At 36.4% G+C, this 24,723-nt stretch overlaps 1 protein-coding gene across 4 annotated transcripts in view; it reads right to left on the bottom strand.

Moving 5' to 3' along the window:
• Window positions 1-2,906: 2,906 nt before the first annotated feature.
• TBC1D32 (TBC1 domain family member 32) overlaps window positions 2,907-24,723 on the bottom strand; it is an 87,597-nt gene continuing 65,780 nt past the window's right edge. For 3 of the 4 annotated variants that reach the window (XM_064447383.1, XM_064447384.1, XM_064447385.1), the window contains exons 28-34: window positions 21,984-22,067; window positions 12,652-12,721; window positions 11,737-11,852; window positions 10,627-10,781; window positions 8,792-8,932; window positions 6,987-7,175; window positions 2,907-3,727 (exon numbers count right to left, since the gene is read on the bottom strand). In XM_064447383.1, the coding sequence (XP_064303453.1) occupies window positions 3,608-3,727; window positions 6,987-7,175; window positions 8,792-8,932; window positions 10,627-10,781; window positions 11,737-11,852; window positions 12,652-12,721; window positions 21,984-22,067 (875 nt within the window). In that variant the 3' untranslated portion in view covers window positions 2,907-3,607. Of the gene's footprint in view, window positions 3,728-6,986; window positions 7,176-8,791; window positions 8,933-10,626; window positions 10,782-11,736; window positions 11,879-12,651; window positions 12,722-21,983; window positions 22,068-24,723 lie in introns of those variants that run through there. The other variant, XM_064447386.1, reaches the window with a different exon arrangement.

Raw genomic sequence — 24,723 nt, 5'->3', positions numbered from 1 at the left:
AAAATGCTATTGCAGGTGTTGATAAAACATCATATTTTCCCAGTTCTTTAACCAAATAAAGAACTACTTAGTGCTTAACTTTCACTATGTAACATCATCTAGTAATGCTGCCTACATAAGTAGGATGCACGTGGGAAATGTATACTGCTTCATTACTAAACTAGCTACAGCAGTGACTTGACCAATTATGCTGGTTGGTTACACTTCACAGGATAAAGACTTCTTCCTGTAAGAACAGAGATGACAAGTAATTTTTTGCTAGAGAAGCTGAATCTTGTTTCATTTGATAAAGAAGCAATGTCACTGGAAACATCAAGGCACTATGGGTCTGATAGTACAAGGTACAGGGCAATTCACTGACTTTCTATGCAAAATAATTACCAAGACCAAAAATCTCTTTAAATGTAACTGCAGCAACAGGGCATTTCACTCTAAATTGAAGTAGTGTGACTATTACTTTGGCTGAAATGAAACTGAAATCCTAAGAAAGGACAGATCTCCTAATAAAAAGATACATTCAGTATTTGCCATTTAGAAACTCTGGGTGGTTGAAGGAGGGAGCATGAATTTCAAGAAACTTCAGAATTATTGACGCAAATTTACTCAGGGAAAAGAGTATCTCAGGCTGAGAACAGGTTTACTCTCCATGACTGAGACAAAAATGATCTTGCATTCAAAAAGCTGTTTAGGAACTTGATACTGATGACACTAGAGAAACTCTTATCGTCTCAAAGTAATAACCTACTATTTGCCATTTTCTATGGAGCAGAGCTTTTACTTCATCCAGTGGCAAAGCCTGTTTAGAAGCCACAGCTGAACATGCTTTAGTGAGTGACACCATGTTCCAACACAGGATCTTAAGACCTTAAATGAAAATTAAGGCAGTTTCGTGGAAAGATATTGTAACTCCAGGTACTGGTAAGTCTTGATGAGAGCGTGGTTGTGTTACGCCTGAGTTTTTGAAAGCTTCCCCACCGCCACCCCAAAGAACAGAGTTTGAAAAAAATGCATTAATAAAGGGCATGTGTAGGGGAGAGAAGAGAGGGGGAGAGACCCTAGAGATTAAGCCTCCTATGATTTTTTTTATCTCCACTAAAGTCATTACTTCCTTTCTTCCACTAAGTCAACTTTTGCCTAGGATTTGCCTACTGACTGCAATACTTCTGAAAATAGACTGTTTCCCACCTCTAAGGAAGAGAAAAGGACTGCCACTGCCTAAGCAAGCTGCTAGTGGGTCAACTCACAGTACACGAGTAGGATTTCTTGGTGAGTTTCTTCATAGCACCCAAAAGGAGCTATGCACCTGTTTTAGAACCTATCCAGAGGTCCCTTGGGCCTTTTAATGTTAAGTTTTATCATGCACCCTACAATTCTTAACAGATAATCTAGAAAAAGATAACGTCTGTGAAATGATTACAGAAAGACAAACCCAGCCTTCAGATCAAATTCACAGATCATCAGTTGAAACTACCTGTATGGATGAATGAATATTATAAAACATCAGTCCTGTTACTCTGAGGGGAAGGCTGTGGGCCAGCAGGCAGCAAGTACCAGTTCTGCACCAAGTGTAGCACAGGAGAAAAAGCAGGCAAGGGTGCCTCCCTTCATGGATGGATGCTACTGCTCTGAAATGCTCCCAGAAGCTTTGCTCTAAGCCAGTCTCTAAGCCTTGTAGGCTGAGTTAACCCCACTATCTGAACCCCTTCAACCTTCCCAATACCCAGACAGTGAACTTGAACAACTCACGAGACAGAGCTTCAAACCATAAAGTTATACTGGTCGGTAGTACATAAGAAATAGATGAAAGTCCAGATGGACACAGAAACAGAACACTGAAATCCAATGAAAGATAATGCCTCTTGTAGCAGAGAATGAAAAGAATAGGGTAGAATAGAGGTTGTGAGAAATGGGCAGTAGTGCCTCTACTGAGAATACCTTCAAGCCCAGATGAAAAGCCCTGAAGAGGCCAACAAAACACAGAAGTGAGGAAAAAAGATCTTACAAAATGAAAAGAACAAGCAATCTACAAATAATAATATGGGGGTGCATGAGGGAGATGGGAGAGGAAGCTTAGCTGGTGATGGGTAGGATGTACCAAACAGACCACACTTTTTCTCATCTTCCATTTAAAGACTTAGTGTAACAAATTTGAGAATAAATTTTAATAACTGTTCTAATTTTAGATTTTCTTTCCACGTGACTATGAATTTATGCAGTTAGTAAGCTATCATCTTAAATGTGTACTTCTCATCTAACCTCATGTGGGCATTGTAAAGGCTAGAATTCTACTTGACATTTTCTGTTTTGGAAACTTTTATGCAGATCTGATTGACTGTATGAAAAATATTAAAAGGCCTCAGGATAATACCTTGTCATTTTCCACCTACGTACTTTGATTACTTGCAAATACTGAAGGAAGCCCTCCTGTTTGCTAAAACTATCATTTTATTGGCCATAATTTCAATCAAATACAAATATAATTATTAATTCTTGCCAAGGCAACTGTAGTATTCATTTTAGGAATATGTTGTCATTTAATCAAGTCTTATTTATCGACTCAACATCATGCCTAGTGCTTTGAAATTTGGATTCAAAAAACATCTATTAATTGGTGCAGAAATACATATTGATTTTTAAATAATATTTAAAAACTATATAATATGGAAAAGAAAGCCACAAGAATGTTTCCTCAGCTACCCACTGACCACTGCCTAAACCCTATCCTTACAGCATATGGGAGGCAGCGCTCCTCAAAAGAATCATGTTTCTTTTGAAATTGGGAATATCAGTCAACTTCAACAATGCTGACATTTTACCTACACTGCACTGGTGTTAGAAAATATCATGCAGCCTTAATTCTAGCTTTTCATTGATGATGAAAGGCCAGTACAGATGAAACTTATTCGTTTTTCTGTCTGAATGAAACCAGAATCTTTAAAAGTGATAATTTACCAGAGATATAAAAAGCAGGCTGCTCAAGTACTTCTCATTCACTTATGCAGAGTGTATGTTACAAATAGATGTTCTATGACATAAAACGATTTATTTTATTTAAAAAAAAAAAAGACAGGAATATCAGTCTTTTTTCACTGCATGTATGTGAACACCCCATTTTCTCAACCTTATCCACAAAGTCAGAACAGCTGTGTACAGGGAACTTGTTTTTCATTTGTTGACTTTTCATGCATATGAGAATACACACTAGCAGTTGTTTCTAAGAAAAATCACTTTGTTAGACCCTAGAAAAATATGAAGGCTTTAGGACTGTGCTACAAGGAGATGACAATAATGCAATGAGTTGGGAATGGGTTTAAAGCTTTATAAGGAAGACTCTTCAGCATCGTACAGGCGGGTTCTGAAGCTGCCTTCTGCTACCTGAAAATGAGGCTGTGCATATAGCCTGTCTGGGAAAACGTGGTATTTTAGGTCATCAAACTTGGATTAAGTCCTTTGCAAAAACTATATCCTGAAAACCCTCCTTATTAGTTTTACAGTATGTACATTTACACAGCTTCACTTATTTTAGGTGAGATTGATATATCAATCAATCAGCATCCTTTTAACAGATGTAACCAAAACTGGAAAATAAAGTGCTTGTTTGCTTCATCTACGTATTCTGCACTCTTATGTTCCTCATGTCTTTCAGCAGCATAGGTCTGTAGATCGCCTCCAAGCTTTCCATGTATTCTAAATAATCACTCACTCGAAATCCATGGAGTGCTTCTTCCTGCACAAATACACACAGAAAACATTTATTAGCTAGGAAAAAATCCCAAGCTTCTAAAGATAGATCATTTTGTTCTGCTTGTCACAGCCCGGGTGTTTAAAATACACACATTTTATTACATTTCACTTAGAAATAAAGAATTGGTAATACACCCGCTTCCAGACAGTTCTTTCTAATTACAGTCTTGCCAACAAGTAGGTTTTTTCAGGTGGATGTTGTTCATCTCATTTTTTGAGAACGTGCCATAGAAAGACTTTTAAGGAAAACAAAGTAAGCTTTAAGATGGCAAAGCCAGGTCCTAAAATATTCTTTTGAAAGATTTCTATACCAGCACATGGCATGCTAAAAGCTTCCTAATGTGGCTTTTATATCACACTAGGTTCTCAATAAACCTAGTTCTCAATAAACCAGGGGAGTAACAGTAGATACTTATTTTTAAAATCAATGGTGAAGAAAGATCTTTATGACGTGCTGAAATAAAAACAGAATACACGCTTCTGCATCGCCACAAATTATTAATTCTTACTAATTCCAAAACACAGAGTAAAAAAAGGTGCCCCCAGGAAAAAGAAACGAACAGGCCATGTTCCTTCTCCTAGCTACTATATTAGAGGGAGAGGGAGGATGCATCGCAGAAAGCAGGGTCTTGAAGAACAGTCTGGCTAAAATGGGTGAATTTGTTGCTGCTTTGAACTGGAACAACTTGTGTGCCCACCATCTACTCAGCAGGGTTACCTCTGCTGGCAGCGTGTGCTGCAACAGGCCCTTTGGAGCCAGACAGTCCTTGTGGACACATGTTTTATCTGCTGGTGTACTGACTGCGTATCTCTGCTAAACAGAATTCTCCTGAGAACATCTCAGCCTTGGAGGCTGCACTCTGGATCTGAACAGGAACTTGAGATTGTCTTTGTATTTCTCCTCCCCTACTCAGAAGTGAAAGCAAAGGCACAATTTTACCTTCCAAATTGCTCTTCGTGTACTGTCAGAAGGTTGACTACAGTGGGAAAGAAAACTGACTCCAACTAGAGGACTGTAGTAGGTATTTTAACTTTTTTTTTTAATAAGCAGTCAAATCCTATATTGATTAAACACACACACATATTAAAGCATTGATCAGCAGTTCAGTTGTCAATAATATGACTCATACAGAAAATAAAGTGCAGAGTAGATAAATTACTCCTGGAAGAGACTGACATACTGGCCTATGTGTGCTACTACAAGCCACAAACCCTGTAGCCCCATTTTCTCTATTTTATCCAGATGAAACCAATGAAGACAGTCAAGACAGGTTTACTGAGGTGGCAGGTTCACATGTGGAAATTACAAAGCTATGCACCTTCATCCTTCCATGAAAGGATTAATGAAAGACCAAGCAACAAATTTAAGATTCAGTTAATGCTGAAACCTGAAGATACCTCAAAGTGTTGCCACTTGTGTTGGTAACCCATCTCAGCCATCAGAAAGTACCAGAAAAGGGGAAAAAACTGTTCACGGACAATTCATTACTCCTACTTTCTTCTTGGCACAGAGGAAAGGCAAATTATAGAGTAACAGAAAATTACCTTTTTCACGAGTGGTCATCTGGTTTTTATCACTAGAAGGCCACACTGAAAGGCTGATTGTTTTACTTTAAGTGCTAGGCACATCATCTGAATTGACAGCCAAGTTGTCTCTAACTTCTTTTTTTCACGCACAAATGAAAGTATCTTTATACTTAAGGAGAAAATATTTGTTTTTAATTTTAATAGCTAGTTGGAACTCCTTACTAGATAATACCAACAAAGGTGCAATGCTGACAAATTGTCGTTTTTTCATTACAAATACAAAGCATGTTAGAAGCATAGAAACAGAAATCACTATCGGCTCTTGAAAGCAAAATAGGCAGCAGGACTTGTTCGTATAGCAAATGACCATTACTGGTATGTAGTTCAAGATGTGGCATTATGTTAAAAAAAATAAAATGAATATTCAAAGGTTGTAGGCTTGTTGGTTTTTTTTTATTTTATCTTAACTTGGATTATGTTCTCCGAAGAGTTTATACTTTCACTTTTAAGAGAATTGCTCCACTACAGTAATCCAAATTTGTGAATGTTGGGCTGAGAAATAGGCTAAAACTTGAAACTGAATTTGGTTATTTCAATAAAACGGCAGCTGACTAATGTCTTTGCAAGTATTAAACCCAAGTAACCTCACATTAAGCCTGTAATATAGCTGAAACTGAATGAATACAATGACAGAATAAATTTTTTTCTTTAGATGAATTAAGAGCTATCAAAAGCAAGAGTACATTTTAAGTATGCTATTAACTCCTCTTTTTCTGCAGTAGTCACTCAATGAATTTTAAATACAACAGTAGTGCATTAATATACAGTATTTCTCATTAATTTAACAGGACCATGACAAATCTGGCCTGTTTTTACTGTAAGTGACAACATGCAAATTCTTTCTTCTATAATTTACATAAACTATCCCAATAATGCCATCAAGATGAAGTAGTTTTTAAGCCACATTGACCAAAACCAGGTCAAAGAAAACAATTCACTCATTAGACTGTGTACCAAACATTTTCAAGGAAAATGACTGAGCTGACATTCATGTTTAAGTATATGCAAGTTGGATGCAAACTAGTCAGAAAACTATTACTGTTAGGACAGATTAAGATGCAGACATATATCTCTCAGAAGAATCTTGACTAGAGAGAAAAAAAAACCCAAAGAAAAAAGCAAAAATGTCTCTGGGAACAAGAGTCAAACATTTGTATCTATTCATGACTGCATCTAGAGCTAAGCAGTGTCCTGCAAAAAGTACCCAATAACCAAACATAATTTATAATGTGGCAAAGACCATGAAATAGTGAGGCTGGTTGTATAGTAATTGGCATCTGTTCAAAATAACAGCTCACTGAGGTTTGTGCCACATCTCTTCACGCTTCAGTAGCAGACCTTTCTGGAGAACATCTAGTTTAATGTGATTGTGGCCACAGAGAGAGATCTGAATTGAATGCCCTCATGACTTAATGCGGCTATTTACTTTGCTTACAAAGGGAACTGATCGGGACAAAACGCAGGAAAGCTATTCTCTGGAAAATACTATACCACAGTTTTCTACCAGGAAGTAAATAAAATTAAAGTATTATTTCACTCACTTGAAATCAGTAAGTGAAAATCAGTAAGAGCTTCAGATTAAGCAACATGTATATGTTCAGTATTGAGAGCTTTGCTTCCCTTCAGCAATTGAAAAATAAAAAAGAAACCCTTACTTTAAGAAAAACCTGGAGGTCTTGGGCTTCAGTGTGCTTCAGGATGTCTTGCTGTAGGTGTCTGAACACAGAAATACACATATATATTTGATAATCAGGACCAAGGAAAATACATATAGCAATGTAGTGACAGATCTCGCTCCAGTCCATGTAATTCCAGAAACACTGAGTTATCCACTGCAGACAAATCTAGATGAGAATGACAAGATATATAATTAAATTGCTGTAGACATTCAGTCATAATTGATTTTATCTCCTAACTTTTCTATGCTACAGACCCTTTTTCCTATAACATTACCCTGCTTATAAAAAGGGTAACGAAGCTGATGAAAGTATGTTTAATGTGGATTTTCCTTTAAAGTAGTCTTTGCCTTATAAACGAATATTAGGCCCTTCCCTAAGACACATTTTCATTTAATGAAGTGGGTATGGAGCACACTTTGCAACTCCTTTTCCCAGTTCTGAGTCAAAGTGTATAAGAAGTGTACAGCACATTTCATTTAGTTCTGGACCACAAATCTTCTGCTAATCAGTCCTTAAAGTGTTTAAAAATATGCAGCAGCAGAAGTACCAAGATTCTAATTAGATGACAGCAGCCATACTCTGCCATTAAATCTTTTTTCAGGTATTTATTGATGCACACAAGCACTTAAATATATCAGAGTTGTTCTCACAGTTCCGTGTTTTCAATCCTGCAGTAGAACTGTGACATTACGCAGAAGATGCAGTGGCACCCACCAGTGGCATTTCAGTAACATGTTAAATAAAATAAAAAAAATCCCCAAATAAAAAACCTTGTCAGCAGTTTAGAACAATAACTAGCCTGTTATTAATTTACTGCAAACCATAAAAAAAGCATACAGCACGGCTTACACAAGAATAGCTGAGGAAGGAGTGACTGTCCCTGGGTGTTCTCCTACCCTGAAACAGGAACCTTATTATAAGCACCTCATTCCTACGCTGAGATGATGTCCCTCATCTGCCAATCTTCTCGAAGACCAAATCCCAGGCTGACTATTTTAAGCAATATCTGTACCATACTGGCATCTTCCCCCATTAAGAAGTCTCTTAAGCTGCAAATCTTGTGGCAAGAAAGAATTTTGAAGGTATAAGATGAAAAATGTTTATCTTGCCTTGGAACAGCAATAAGCTTTCTTCCTGCGGTAAGAGGTCCTTTGCATTGGCCATCTAATTTATCATTGCATGAAGCTGTTTACACTTCCTCATGACTGTTGTTTTTGCAAGTAATGCTCCATACATGGCATTCCGTGTTACCAAAGAATTGTAGTAAGTAGGTAAAATGAAAGCTAACATTATGGATAAATGTTCTTCTTTAGTAACATCTCTCTTATATAGATTAGTGTGTTACATGATTGTAACCGTTATGGTAGCTCATATAAAATTAATTTTGCTTTAATATCACCTGAACTGCTTCCTATCATGCATCTATTCCATATTACTCCATTTCCCTCCTATGAAAAATTTAGAAAATTATGCCAGGGAATAAGATATTCTATTTATTTTTAAAGATAAATCTGAGGTCTTAGTATATATTATTTTTATCAAGTTTTCTGCATGAACATGTAATGGAAAGTCATCAGATGCAGTACACTGCTGGTATTCCACCAAAGTCAGTTGCTTTCTATTTTCAGACGCTCTAAGTCACTATGCATTCAATACTATCTTACCCCCAGTTTCAAAACCAGCACAAAAGTGCGCTATAGAAAAACCCCGGTAGCTCCTGAACATCCTTGATTTCATGGATTTAAGTGAAAAAGTTGGTGAGATATGCTTTCATCAGTTACCTGGGAGGGAGTGAAACCAGACATGTGGAAGGCTGAAAAGACAAGTGGCAACTCAGCTTTCAGCAACATTTCAATGTGGTGAGCACTGCAAAAATAGACTGGATGGATGCCAGATTCCACTGTGGTAATAGGCAGGTGCATCTGATTAACAACAACAACAACAACATCATCATCAACTACAACAACAAAATTGAGGAAAAGGATTAAAGATTACAAAAATGTGTTAATACCTTGCTGAGAACAATATATAAAAATATACACATTTACTTGTAAAGTAAGTCATCCCAGTTATTTCAGAGACAGGAACTAGAATAAACAAAAAAGCTGGTACTACGATCAGGAAAAACATGTAGTTACACTAAAGAAAAACTTAGAAACTGTTATTAAATCTACCCTGATTTAATTTAATTTAGCAGGGATAGAGAAGCCGTTGTTATCTTTTGAACAAAACAATAGAAGGGACCCTTCCAACCTGTTATTCTGTGATTCTGTGAAAAGACTAATATCTGTTGGATTTTTTTTTTCTCCCCCCTTTGCTGGTGGATAGAGTGGAACTTTTATGGTATTTGAAGATGCCTTCTGTGTGCCCTTTACTTTGCAGTATGTGTGGCTGCTATGAGTGAAGTGCTATTTTGTGCAGCAAAGAGGCTTTATCAGTATGGAAAGCTCTGGATATCAGTGCCTGGTTTCTAGGTAATGAATCTTTAGCTTCATGCTAGAAGGTCAAGGTACATCCTTTGGAATTTTCCTCCTTCCTGAGGTAGGCAGCATCACAATCCCACGGCTGGATAAGTCCTCACTCATGATCTGCCATATTATCTTAGTTTACATGGTGGTAGTTACGCAAACAGATTAATTATTGAATTTTCTCTTTGTGTTTTCAAGATATATTATGAAAAAGAAATCATTTAGGTATGGAGAATGAATGTTAGCACTGCAGCAACCTGCCTGCAATGCTGGCTAGTTCTTGTATGGAAGAAGTCTCAGCACTGATGGTGTTCAGCACAATTAAATTCACACAATGGAGCAAAACTTCATTGCACTGGAACAACCTTAGGGCTGGACTCAGCATTGCGAGTGGACCAATACGGTCACTTCCAGTGACGAGACCACTTTGTATTAATACAGCAGCTTGCACGCAGAAGAGGTAGGGAATCTAATCTGTGCCTCTCATACCCCAGAGTCCTCTCGTACAGACTAAGCTGTTTTACAGTTTATGTTCAAAAAATTCAAGACAACTTGACAATGTACAATCTCAAACTGGAAGGATTTTACTTTAAATAGATGGAATCACCCCTAATGAAACACGGAAATAATGTTACAACCTTGAAGCAAAATACTAATAATTTAAAATTGTCAAGCGTTCAGTATTTGGGCAGTAATAAGTTTTAAAAGGTACTAAATACACTTGAATGTGTATCTAGTTTTATCTATTTAGGAGATAGTTTTACTAAAAAAATCAAAAGGATGGACTTGCACACTGTAATAATAATAATAATAATAATAATACTGATAAAGCAATCAACAGTATCACAGACTTCACACAGACTTTAATGCCACTGACAAAGTTTACTTCACTGACAGCTTTAAAATTCAATAACACTGCCTTTGCTATCAATCCACCTGTTATTTCACTACTTTTAAACAACCATTTGAGCAAACGTCAAATCTCTATTTTTCTGAGAGAATTTTTCAGGGTCACGTATTCAGTTAGAGTGCCTTAATGAAAACTTAATGCATTAAAAAAACCTGCCCAAAACTAAGGAAATAGATGAAATATCCATTAGAAACTTTCAATGTTGCCTTTCAGAAAGAAACAGCTTGTAAATTCTTACAGATAAATGCAGTCTCGGTAGCCAGAGAAATGCTGAAACAAGAAGACATGAAAATCGCTGAAGAAACCTCAGTGTTTTCTCCCCGTCCCCTGACATGATGAGGAAGACAGAAGATGCAAACCAGTCGTAGCCAGCACAGCGCTCCCGCAAGCAGCCTGCGTGAGAAGGTTAAGGAACTCGGGCAGAGATCTCCTCCTCGCTGCCCTGCAGGAACCGCAGCCCTCCTCCTCCCCAGGCCCACGCATGCAGAGGCAGGAGCTCCTCTGCTAGACATGGGACAAGGGGAACAGAGCTGCACAGAAGGCAGCTTCCTGAGGCACGACTGCCTCTCAAACTGAATTAAGAGAGACAATTTAAGCTATTTTCCCTACATGCTGCTTTTTTTTTCCAGTCCATAAGCAGCCAAGCCAAATGAACAAAAGTAAACAAAACCCAAGTAAATGCAAAAAACCCCACATGAAAACAAGTGTGCTTATAGTACTAGAAAGGACAATGGTGGAGGAGGAAAATAGGAGTTGCGAAGATTATGGGGAAAAAAGTAAGTTAAAAAAAGCTTTAATGAAGAGATTAAGAATATTCTGACTAATATACCTGAAGTGTATTTTAATGGTCATCAGTCTAACACCTGAAGAACATAACGAAGCTTGTTGGAAAGGGGTATCTATTTTTTTAAAAAAAGTTCCACAGTAGATCTAAAAAAGCCAGAAGTCAAAACATTCCTGTTGATCAGATTACAGCCACATATCATTACACAGGCAATGCCATTAACACTGTCGGTATTGTGGGAGTACCACAAATACTCATTAATGCTCAAAGGTGCATTGCTGCAGATTCTTTACCACATACAGAAAGATGTGATCCTGCTCCGAAAGAGTTTGTGACAAAAAATTACTAAAACAATTTTAACAAAGTATGGGAACAAAAGGGCAAAGATCTTCTTGAGTGCATTGGGCGTGCATTTTAACAAAATTTCAAAGTAAAAGTGCTCCTTTTTTTTTCCCTTTCTTTCCGTACATGTTACACATCTCCACCACCATCTAAAGCCCAAAATGAGAGTCCAAATTCCACTGACATTTTTAGGCAATATAATTTATGCCATCAAAAGGATACAAAGTGAGGATACCACAGTTCTTTGCTGTTGTTTCAGAAATTTCTCACAATTCACTAACACGAAGCACAGCCCGTTTTCAGCATGTTCTTTTAGCAAGTTTAGGTATTTTCCATATCTAGCACAGAAAGTTAAAATCCAAAACTGTTTAAAGGTTAAGTATTTTCTAAATTGCTAAAAAGCAAGCACTCATATTTAATAGGCCTGAGAAAGTTAAGCTGTCATAGCATTATTCATCACAAACACTGTTGTAGATATACACATAAATGGTTTAATAAAACCTATTATGCTTAATCTAGGAAGGATACGCTATACATCTGCTACTCAGTATTACAATTTCTCACCTAAATTCCTTCTAGTTCAGTTTTAGAGACTGTGGTGGGGAGGAACAAGTACCCTAACACATACGACTCGTTTTCTTCACATACCCTATTTAGAATTCCACCTAAGTATATTGTATGTGTAATTATTAGCATCAGATTTCAAATATTATGCTAAAGATAACAATCTGTGTAAGTATAGACACATTAGCTTTTCCTTCATCACCGCTTTGCAAATTACTAGCCAAATAAACTGTTTAAATGGCATATAACTAAGCTTAGCTAAATAGAATAATTTAGAGAAGTAATATTAGGGGAAAAGAAAAGCCAAATAACTCAGGATAATGTATTTTTATGGTAAATCTTACTAACAAGTTACAATTAGCCTTTACAACAATAAAGGATAATAACCTACATAATCGGTAAAGTTAATTATGTACTAATACCTTTTTCATTTTCAAAGTTAGAATTAATTTTCTTAAAGATGATCTTTAGATTTAAATGGTATAAAGCACTGAGTTGGTGGATTAAATATCATTAAAGTCATTCCATGAAAATCCCCGAAATACACTAGGGAAATATTTTAATACGATGTACCTGACTGCCATTTCAACACCAAGCTGCTGCACAGATGAAAGGCTTTCATTCTTCACATCTGCATCCATGGCTAAAACAAAATAAAATAATATAATAAAGTATTATGATAAATACAATTCTAACTGAATACTAATGTAAAGCTTCTTTTATGTATGAATACCAATTCTGGAGAACTGTTTCTTATTTGAAAAGAGTTTATTAGTGTTTGTAAAGATGCATCAAGAACCTGCATTCTTCATATATCTTTGGGTTTTTGATTAAAATCACCTTCTTTATAGGGAAGTCTTCACTGTTAGTATGGTTGTCATTAGCTTTACAGCATGATGTAAACAAACAACATCTCTTTCAGTCCCAATTCTTAGTAGAGCTTTATTCTTTCTGGCCAGGAAATTAGACAAAGCGGCATTTTCTGATCTACTTTCTTCCATTCCAGTGGTCTTAAGTCCCCTAGCTGTAAAACCAACTTAATTAACAAAAATTCTATTTTTATATGAATCACAGAAAACTTTATAACTGATGGATTTAAAAAATCTTGTACTTCTATGCGTTGTTCTTTCACACAATAATATATACCCAATTTTCTGCATTTGTTTAAATTAAAAAAACTAATAAATCATTAATTAAAGGAACCTCTGTTGTAATATTTTCTCAAAATTTTAAATTCTAAATGCAATTAAAAATGGGGCATTGTTTCTCTCATGTACATATATCATCTAAGATAACTACACCTCAGAAAAAAATCACAGTCCAATAATGAGTTACAAAGCTGAGGGCTTAAACCTTTAGTATACTTCTTTCAAAGTGCTACTTCAAAAACAACAAATAAAACATATAAGAAAAAAACACATAAGAACTGACATAATTTTTGCAAAAATTTAAATACCATATGGCAGCAGAAGTTAAAATACATTTATGTAAGTGATAAATGTAAAAATCTGATTAAGCCGATCGCACAGTAACTTGATATGTATTGTTTTCTACATCCTTCTCAGACAGGTAGAGGAATCAAGCTGAAGGATTCCCTGGCTACCCATTCAGGTAAACACTCTCTGTTCATGGTAAGCAACCAGGGACTAAGGTATGAAATATGTACAGGTTAAGGGACGAAATGCCTCTGGTTAGGAAGAAAAGTTAAACAACAAACATGAGGAAGCACCCTGCTCAGATGAGATGAAGTGGGCTGCAGTTTCCATGAAGAGAACAACACAGCAAAATTACACTCAACAATGAAGCAATAAAATTCAGCAGAGGCAGTATCATAAGAAAAAAAAAATCCCGCTCTGTGTTGTAACTGTAATAGAGGACAATGATCTAAGTGTTAGGGTTATGAGAAATTAACCTTGTGCTTTTGACAAATATATTTATACATAAGAAAAATCAACTGGTCTTTGAGTAAAACAAATTTATTGGAAAATCTGATGGGACTGAAATAGCAAACTCACATCAGAGTGGGTTTTTTACCCAAAGAACAAGTTCAAATATCTTTTGCATAGCATACCCACAACACAGTAGTTGGAAGAATATGTACAAAATCACAGGGCATTTCAGCTAAACACGCACAGAGATGAGTGAAATAGTTCATAACCTTCTACAGCTCCTGTTCCAAGTTACCTGTTTACTCAGGCTGTGGTTACCATACTAAGCCAATTCATTTTCAGGTTCCTGTGTGCAACTGTGAAGGCAAGAGGTGTCCTTATATCCTAGAAACCAGGGGGTGTTTCAATGAGGTGGCTATGAATAATGGCTAATTCAGTCCTGACATGACCATATTTAATGGAAGGAGAGAGGCAAGCAGTATTAACCACCTCTAAGCCACCGGAAAGCCCTGCTTCCATTTTGAGGTGGATCCTCCTGCGGGTGGCAACGCAGGAGCTGGTATGCAAGTCCAGCAAGGATGTAATGAGGAACAGCTGTATCACAACCCCACAGTCTGAGCCCAGTTTCCATTCTGTAACAGTTTACAGCAAGTACTGAATGCTTATTTCCTATTAGCGTCAAAAGAACACAACTGATTTCATTGTTTCTCATCACCTTTCCTCTCTGTTGTAACAATTTCTTAGTTGCCAAAAAGGGTTTTCTCCTTATCAGTTTTCCTTTTGATATTTCCCCCTATATGTTAATTTTATCTTCTTTCACAATAGAGTTTGGATTGAATAATAATTCTATATTACAAAGTACCTCATCATGGCAAAAACCCTTGCTTTTGTACACCAGTGTATTTGATATAATCACAGCTCTGTACACTAGGCAGTCAAGTTGCTGCCAATCCACAGCTCACAAGGGGAACGCACGAACTGTGGTTCTTTGTCCTGGGTCAAAAGTTTTGATTTTCCATTTTATTTACCAATTAATAGACTGGGAAGACTACGCTTTAGAAAACTATGCAGTCATTTAGAATACATGAAGGAACACTTCCTACTGATTAAAAATTGGACTGAGAAACCATAAATGTTCCATTAAGCTTAGAAATTTGTTATTAACGCATCTTGTGTCAATAGGAAAAGATGGGCTGAGTGTCTTCGGTGGTTTTTATCTTCCAGGTCTTCCTGCAAAACTCTGAGTAATCATAAATGTCAAAAAGTATTAGGGGGAATGGGAAGAACAGGATGAAGGGAAGACTGGGAGGAATTCTTTAAGGAATCTTAGTGTTTCCTTGCTTCAAGGTCCTGACTGATCACTTGTGCTAATAGTGACTCTGTTCATTTCAGGCATCTCAAGGGCAGTACTTCTCAAAATGTTTTGTAGCATTCAGGAGCACAAAGATGGACATCCCATAAAGCATGACTTGCAAAGGCAATTACATATTATTATTAAAGTCAATCTATAGCTACAGACATTTCAGAATAAGTTAACTGGCACACTGTCCTGATTTCAGCTGGGATAGAGTTAAATTTTCTTCCTAGTAGCTGGCATAGTGCTGTATTTTGGCCTCAGTATGAGAGTAACGTTGATAACACACTGGTGTTTTAGTTGTTGCTGAGCAGTGCTTACACTAAGTCAAGGACTTTTCGGCTTCCCATGCTCTGCTGGGTGCACAAGAAGTTGGGAAGGGGCACAGCTGGGACAGCTGACCCAAACTGGTCGAAGGGATATTCCATACCATATGACATCATGCTCAGCATATAAACTGTGGGGAATTGCCTGGGGGCCAGCGATCGCTGCTTGGGGACCAGCTGGTGCCGGTCAGTGGGTGGTGAGCAACTGCATCTCTTGTTTATCCTGGGGTTTGTTTATCTCTCTCTCATTTTCCATTTCATCTTCATTATTATTATTACTATTATTATTATTATTCTTTAATTATTAAACTGTCTTTATCTCAACCCACAAGCTTTCTTACTTTTGCCCTTCCGATTCTCTTCCCCATCCTACTGGGATGGGGGGAGGGTGAGCGAGTGGCTGTGTGATGTTTAGCTGCCTGATAGGTTAAACCACAACACGCACACAGTCCAGTAGTATTCTTCCTGATCAGACTAGACCTCAGTCAACTTTACAACTCATATGAAAGATTGGTTTTTTATTCACTTTCCCTCTTACATTGAAGAAGCTTTTATGTGTTCAATTCAGAAAATGGGCTACATCACGTTCGTACTGAACAACAGGAGACCAAGCTAAAACAGCTTTACGGCATATCACATACAACTTGTATGGTCTTTAGGTAATAATTAATTTATTTCCCTCTGTAACTGCTGTTACCCTAAAGAAGCGAATGGCTTTCCTTTCGTGTTAAGTGAAGAAAATTATTGAAACTGTTGCTCACGTTACTGACTTAGCCAAATGTTTTTATGGCTATATAAATAATCTTTGCAAAATGTTAAGGAATGGTGAATTTTAACATCAGTGATGGTAAGAAAGATTAGTATTTGTTGTATGGATGGAAAATACTTTTGACTCAAAGTAACCATGTCAGTAACAATACTGCAAACAGCTGAAAAACCCCACGATGGTCAAAGCCACTTGCATAATTCCTGCAGATCCCTCAAAAATCTTTAAAGTATGTAGTTATGTTCGCTTTCAGATCTCTAGTCGTTGGCTTTGTCTATACAAATGGAAATTGTGGAACTCACAAATTTTTAATTTTGTTTTTTTTTTAAAGAAAAAAGCAGGGGTTTTTACTTACTCATCAAGAGATATCTAAACATTGACATGGTGAGTGGGCAGGTGCCCAAGCAGTCAAGCAGAGAACTTTATGATTTGTCAGCACCTATCCTCTCTCCTTCTGATATCGTAATGAAAGTTTTCTATTTTAAAACATCATTTGGGGCTGAGGCAAAGCAGAAGTCATATGTTTCTCACTATATTCTCTTCTGCCATTTTGCTACCATTTTTTGATTGTGTTGTCTCATCCACCAGGCCATTCATCTAGAGCACTTCCAACAGTCTGAAGCTCATATTCATTGTTAGAATTGTCTGTAAAAAAAACCATTTCAAAGAAAAGTATTACTACTGTTGGATTTGAACTGTGAATGGAGACAACATAAACAAGATCCAAGAATAAATGCTGGAGAATGTTGCTGGCTTCACATCAGAGCTAGGTAATCCCATGTGCAATTCCACCTTGACTACTAAAAGTATCTGTTATGTCATCAGTACACTTGTCATAACAATCCAAGATCAAAATATTCATATCTAGAACTTCTTTATGTATTGGTCATCACAAATACTCAAGCTATTTTTGGCAGCAACATCGTTAAGAATGAACCACATTTTCAGTCCAGTTACATCTAAACTGGCAGAGGGCAAAATGCTATTTGCTAACAGCATCTTTAGAGAGGGCACCCATCTTTAAAGAACTGTTTTCATCAAATGATGCAGCAAGAAGAGAAGAATGCCCTTCCTTCTCCTTCCCTTTCAGCCCAATTTGGGGTTGTAGTCCTGTATTTCTCATTTGCTACTCCTTCTGATCAGCTCTATGCTGATAGCTACCCATTGGTGTTTTTAAAATGTCTCAGTTCATTATCCAACCCACCTGACCCTTAGAAGATTAAGAGCTCATTAAATAGTAGAAAGTTCCTATGAGATTTTGTTCAGCCAGAGAACTAAGCCTCATCTAGAGAAGGAACACATTTGTGTTTTACGGCCAAGACCTGAAATCCCTGAGGTTCTGTCCCTGTGGCAGAGCTGCTTCAGAGACGAAGTCCAGTGGAAGTGGAGAACTGAACTGCAAGGTCACTTGCACAACCAGAGCTACCAAAAAAACCAGTTGATCCTGAAAGGTCGTAGCATTCCTAAGTTTGGGCAGTCTGCGACACATGGCAGAGATCAATTAAGAAGTCCAGACACCAACATATTAGATGACTCTGCAAGTGGAATTCTTTAAGAAATGGATTTTTGGAACCTTGAGAAAACTAATACATTTCCACAAAGCATTTATGTTGCAATGAACTGAAATTTGCAAACGGGAAGAGCAAGTGGCTATTTTAGGCGCTTCATATCACTAATGCGTGATGCCTATTTTACTACTACAGCAAATTTCAGTTTCTTGCCATCCTATTGCCTATTACAGCTAGACATCAGTGATTTGGTTTTCAATGTTTTGGGGTTTTTGAGAAGAAAGAAAAAGCAAACTAGAAAGTATTAATTCTGGGAAAGGGGATAGACAGAGTTCATTAACATTTAACATACATATCGTATGTTATTTTACTCATCTGAATCCACATCACAGCAGTATCGTTGCTGCTAGCAGAAAGTAAACTTCAAGTGAGAGTTGTGTTACTGTTCATAATTAAACATTGCAACTGCATAGTGGTTTAGCAGATATTTTACCTTCTCTCTCATCTTGAAAATGATAACAACCCAAACTAATTTGATTTTTCCATATTTGCAAATTTTATAATAGACTGAAATCCTGAGGGATTCTGCAGCAGATGGATGACTGTATTATTCTAATTACAACTACCTACGGGTTTAGAAAGCTGTAATTTTTTAAGATAATCAATTTCTCATTTCAAGAAACATGATAAACACTGAATATCTATGAATTGCACTGAATCTGCTTTCATTAAAATTGTGGCTTCTCTTCACTAAAATTAACTATTAGAAACTCCTTTTCAGTTTCTCAGACCCAAATTTATTCAAGAAAATGGTGGACGTATGCAATAGAAGTGCATGTTTGGCTTACTTAGACGTGCAGCTAGAAAGACGCATCTGGAACATAGTTCACGTTAACAACCCACTAGCTTTACCTAATTCAGAAAACTGTCTCTAATGTAACAGCAGTTCTAGGATTTAGCTTAGATAGCACTTGCACACATGTATATGGAAAAGATACTGTGAAATAACATGGCATTCAATAATTAATTGTTCTCCTTGGAGAAATTCCAACCGTTAATACACATTAGCAGAAAACCCTGGGAAATGTCTCCAAATGTATACAAATCTGATCAATCATTATTCTGTCACTGAGAAACCTAATTTTAATTAAATAGAGTCTGATAAAGATTTAAGCATGTTTTGTTTTTTCTTTCTGTACAAACACAGGAAGTGTAACACAGACTTGAGTTCTCAAAGCTCATTCCCTGTCTTCACAGGAATTCCACACTACGTTTTATGATGTAAAAAAGAACCTGAAATGAGTGTAAATTTAGCTATGCAACTGATTCTTACAATCAAGCCCTTTTACTGTTCCAGAGTGGAATATGGTCATGGATTCAATTTTAGAGCCAGATTTTTGTTTTCCTTTCATGTCAATCAGCATGAATTTATTGGTCTAAACTCATTTCCTCAGACAACACTCATTGCGACACCTGTCTGAAAAAGGTGCTATGAAATTTTAGTAACTATTTGCCTATAAAACCTAAAAGAAACCCTTGATGACACATATGCTGTTTGCCTGAGCAACAGTCTTTCTGTTGCTGGAGGCAAAAGAGAAACTTTTAAAATTTATATTATTACATTTTATATCATATAATATACGATATAATAATGATATTATTTAGCTATAATTATTATAAAATTATATATTAATAAAAGACATTAATTATAAACTACTATTAACAAACAACTTATTATAAATATATATATTATACAAATTGTAAAATATGATCACATATTTATATTATATTTAAACATGCATATACTGAATATATAATATTATAAATATATTTTTATAAAAATAAAGAATTATCTACTGGAGAACTCTTCACAAAAAGAGTCTGTGGTAATGGTTTTGCTGATAGGGAAAGAAAACATTAAGACACCACCAGCCCTTTGCCTACCTTTCACATCAGTTTCTTACTAGCAGACAACTGACTATCCTTGAGAAGGCTTCTCAACTCTCCCGTTTCCAAGCTTGCCTTCATTAAAGCACATGGAATACCAAAAGCTTTTGCAAATGAAAATTTTAAATTTTGCAGCTTTTATTTGAGAAATGAACAGGCTAACTTAACCAGAATTAATGTCCAGTGGTGCCAGCATGAGATCGTATGAAAAAAATATTCAGAAAATACAAAACGGAATGTCATACATACTGGGTTGGCTTATCATGGAAAGTAAATCTGTCAAGCTCAATAAAACCAAGAATTGAGGCTTCTACTATGTTATCTTTGGTTTGTTTCTTTACCTATTCTTTGGGATTTTCCATTCTAAAGAATTAATTTAATGTATGCAATTGTCACAGGATTGTCAAACCTGGTGTTTCTTCAAAGTTGGCATTAAATTTTAGATAAATAATGTAGTGTTGTTGTCACTTCCACCTAGTCAATGTTTGATGGTGAAATCAATAAAGCAGTAGAATATCCAGGTTCAGCCTTCCTGAACGTGTTTTAAATCCTAGCTTTGAACAAAAGGTTGAAAAGAGTGGACTTAAACTAAGGTACTCGACATCTAAGTGAACAGAGTATGGACTATGGCTTCCCCTTTATTAGAGTTCTTCCACACTGGATGGAAGCACTTAGCTGTTATGATTAAGAAACAGCAGGATGCTGTCTTTGCTGGGCAAGGCATCCACAGGTTAGAGGTTGCACAGTTAGATGTCTGTTCCTCCTCTATTTAGTTTTTGCCTTATTCAAACCAAGCAGGTTTTCCTGTTTTTCTAATAGGACCTGGGCCTCCCACGTCACTGGAGAATGTGTGAAACTTTGAACTGTGACCTAAGAAGAGAGATGTACAGAGAGGAGTGAGAGGGGCAGCCTAGGTGTCAAATAAATCATTTATGTCATGAAGGCATTATGTAGTCTTTTAAAGGAAACATTAGAATCATAATTTGAATTGAGAAGTGCCAGAAATACGTAAAGAGCAAGTCCTATGAGTCCACGAAAAGATTTTTATTGCTCATTTTGCCTCCTGAGAAGTTGAAAAGTAAATGACAAACTAATGCAGGATAACAAAAAACCCTTTAAGGATCTTTTAAGGAAAAAAAATAGTGACAGAAAGAACTGTCACTTCAGCAACTCTCTTCATTAAGCAGAGAGAGATATTCTCAAATAAAATTAAGAGTATTCTGTTAGCAAGCTTTCAGAAGGTAAAGGCCACTACATAAAAGAAAGAGATCCTCTAAATTACTAAAGGGGTTTTATGCTTTGAAACTTCAAAGGCAAGTCTTTAGTCTCCAAGGACAGTATATTTGCATCCTATGGATGTGAGAATAAAATAGCAGTATAAATAACAGACTCTCCCCAATGCAGGGAAACTCTTGGTTTCCCAGAGTTAGTGGCAGAGTAAGTACTCTAAATGACTGAACTACAACTTAAAAGAAAAGTCCTGGACAGATAGTAAAGAATGAAAGTGCATTTTCTGGCAGATATTAACAATGTTTCTATATCTTCTAATTTTGCAAGTGCTTCAAAATATTGAAATTTATTCCTTTACACTCAGAATAAATTCACTTCATCATTCATCTTTTATTCTTGGCTGTAAGCACGACATCTGCACAAAACTAACATTCAGATTACTCTGCCAACAATAGCAGTTCTTTAATACATACCTTTTAATGCAATATAAATTGCATGCCTTTGGGTTGATCATATATTATGGGGCTTCCAAAACGTGAGCCAGATTGCTTACACCATCTTAAATGTTTATGCCACCAGCTTTGCAAATCATTCTATAATAGGTGTCAACAAATACTTTGAATCACACCCTCACCTGTCCTGTATCTCCATCCTTCCATTACACATACATAAATGTGACAGCCCACCACTAATAATTATCTGTGCTGTTTACTCAAGCACATCATCTTTTGCTCCAAAGTGAGGTGTTTCCCACCAGTTAAGTAACGAATTTCTGAGCAGTTAAAGAACAATTTAAACAACCCCCAAAATGCTACAGACACAACTAAAAGGGAAGTAATTTAAATATGAAGAGGCTGCACGGCAATAAAGTATTAGGAAACTGACCTTTATAGTTTCCTGTGCTGAAATAACAATCCAATTGGCTCTCAGAAAGATGTGACACAAACTTTTCGATTAATTCTGCCAAAACTGCAAAAAGTAAAAACCCATTAAAACATTAGAAGCAATGAACAAAACGTGGAACTACATTACCTACCAAAATGACAACATGTGAGAATATAAAGCTATTTGAATTCCTGCATGCTTATTCATGTTTTTATGGGGGAACAATTCAAAGCATGCATTGAGCTTTTACATTCCTAACACCACTCCTAACTTAAATTAAATTTTAATAGCTTTACTGATAATATATTCAGTGTAAATGGAAAGAGAATCCCATATTATCTTTATATCTTCCAAGGATTACTTCAGAATTTGTTACACGGTTTCAATATGAAATGAAAATTAACTATAATTAAACTACAATATCTTACCACATTTGTCTGTGTATGCAGACAGGAAAGGGAAAAAAAAATGCCAACCAAACAGACAAACCAAAACCCCCAACAACCCACGCTCAACAAAAAACCCACACCACCCAACATGATGCTAGCAAAACTAGATGAAGTTTTAAGGACTGTTTCCAAAAGAAAAACCAATAACAAAGCACCATTTATTTCACCATCACAAGATAAAAACTGTTCACTAAAAATTAAGCAACAGGATCATTTTCTTTGGGAAATTTTGTCTGTATTTTATGATTGGGAGCATTTCCCCTTTGTGAAATACTGTATTTTATCATGACCATAATGTTCTTATTCAGCTCTTTGCCTTGGAACTTTGAGTCTGCAGGCACTGTATAGGTAAGGCAGATGCTGACACCTGGTCACTATGTAGGAAATCATTACCTCCCACCTTAACAGGATGTTAGCCAGGAAGTTAGCGAGAACTCTCAATGACAAATCATTAGCAAAAACTGATCCTGATTCCTCAGTTCTGCAGGTTTGAGGTTACTGCAACTGAGCACACAGCCACCTTAGAGGATTAAACAAAGGATGCAAGGAAGCCTTTACGCATACTGCACGGAGATAAGCCACATTAAGAATTTAAGACAGCAACAATGAATATTTTTGCAAGTAAATGCTATGCTAAAACAGCTGCTGTTGTCATGATGTACAGGATTTAAAGAATAGCAATATAACCTTCTTTTCACAATAATGCAAAGCAAGGAAGTGTATTTAGAGAGTAACAAGCGCTGCTACTTGTGGGATTTCCTGTTTCAAGACTGTATGTTACCATTTCCTTGGCAGCACCTAAGTTTAATAGCACTGAAGCTTCAGGCCCTGGTCGCCCATTTCTGCACAGAACTCCATGCACCCACAGGTGGTTTTGCTGGTTTTAAACTGAAGAATTCCACTACACCATTTTAGCCGACAGCTGCACAAACAGTTGTAGCAGCACAAGTAGGGCAAAACGATCTGTGGTGGAGGTGGCAATGGGGAAAGCTAGAGAACTCGAACTGGCCTTGCTCACACGAAAACTAACACAGGAGACGGCAGTGCAAGCTCTTTCGTGCGTGAGGAGTAGGAAGACGACAGAACTTCCGTCCAGACCTGATGCTTGTTATGCCAGAAAAATAATGAAGAAAAAGTTATAAAGACAATTAACCCTTCTTCCAACCATTTTAAGCTGACATACTGACATTAAATCATGATTTTTCTTTCTTCATTAGTTGTCTAAAACATTTACAGGAATTCATTTACACTGAATGAGTCCAGAACAAGTTTTTAAAAAGCTTAGCTTTGATAATACTATGTTGATGAGTAGGGCAAAGGGCAAAAAAAGTTTCACTACAACAGCTAAACAGAAATTTACAGTTAGAGTAGCCAACTCCAACAGTTACAAAATTAATTTTGCATTGCAGAGGACTACTAAATAAAAAAAAAACTGCATGTGTAATTTATATTCTTATGCATTTTTATGGAGAGAAGAAACTGCTAATTAAATGTAATACAGCTATTTTTAATCATGGTTAATAAACCACATGGGGCTAGCAAAAAGCAATTTATTTTATAGAAGAGTAACGGTTTATGCATTTTCTGAGAATACACAGAATAAACAATCCCACTAATCTTCACTAATATGCTTAGTGGAATTTGGTCCACAAACAATATAAAAAATATTTGTCTAAAATCAGAAAAGGTGTCCATACCTGGAGCTATAGATAGAAAAAAGTAGAAATTAAACGTAAATCGTGTAACTAGCTAGATGTATACTGTATGACTATTAGTACTGTGATTACTGAAATATGCCATACTATAATAACAAACAGGAACTATGTTAAAAAGACTAAAATACAACATAACTCAGAAAATTTAAAGTCAAGTCATAACATCCTATATTTCTTCCCTTTCTCTTGGAAGGCACCCACACGCTTGACCTAGCAGTCAAATATTTCAGTTCAGTGCTTGAGTTAATGGGAGAAGTGACAGCTCAACTGCTAAACAATTTTTTGAAACTCAAGCACTAAATTGATGTCCACCATTTGAAAGTATTTATCTAAGTGCCTATCAGAAACTTTGAAAAGCTTTTGATCAGGGAGGAAGACACACATAAGAGTTTATCAAAACAAATTTGGCCAATACACAAATAGGGGGTTTTCACAGCACATTTTCTCCTCCAAAATAATGTCCATGTCAAATGACAAGTAATTATTTTAATTTTTGACTTTTAATACTAAATCATTTATCTGTCATGTGGACACTCCCTGAAAATCTTTGTAAAGGTGGAAATTGGCTCAGTGATT

The sequence above is a fragment of the Phalacrocorax carbo genome, chromosome 3 (genome assembly GCF_963921805.1).
Source record: "Phalacrocorax carbo chromosome 3, bPhaCar2.1, whole genome shotgun sequence".
Classification (NCBI taxonomy): domain Eukaryota; kingdom Metazoa; phylum Chordata; class Aves; order Suliformes; family Phalacrocoracidae; genus Phalacrocorax; species Phalacrocorax carbo.
This window is presented reverse-complemented; position numbering and strand designations above follow the sequence as displayed.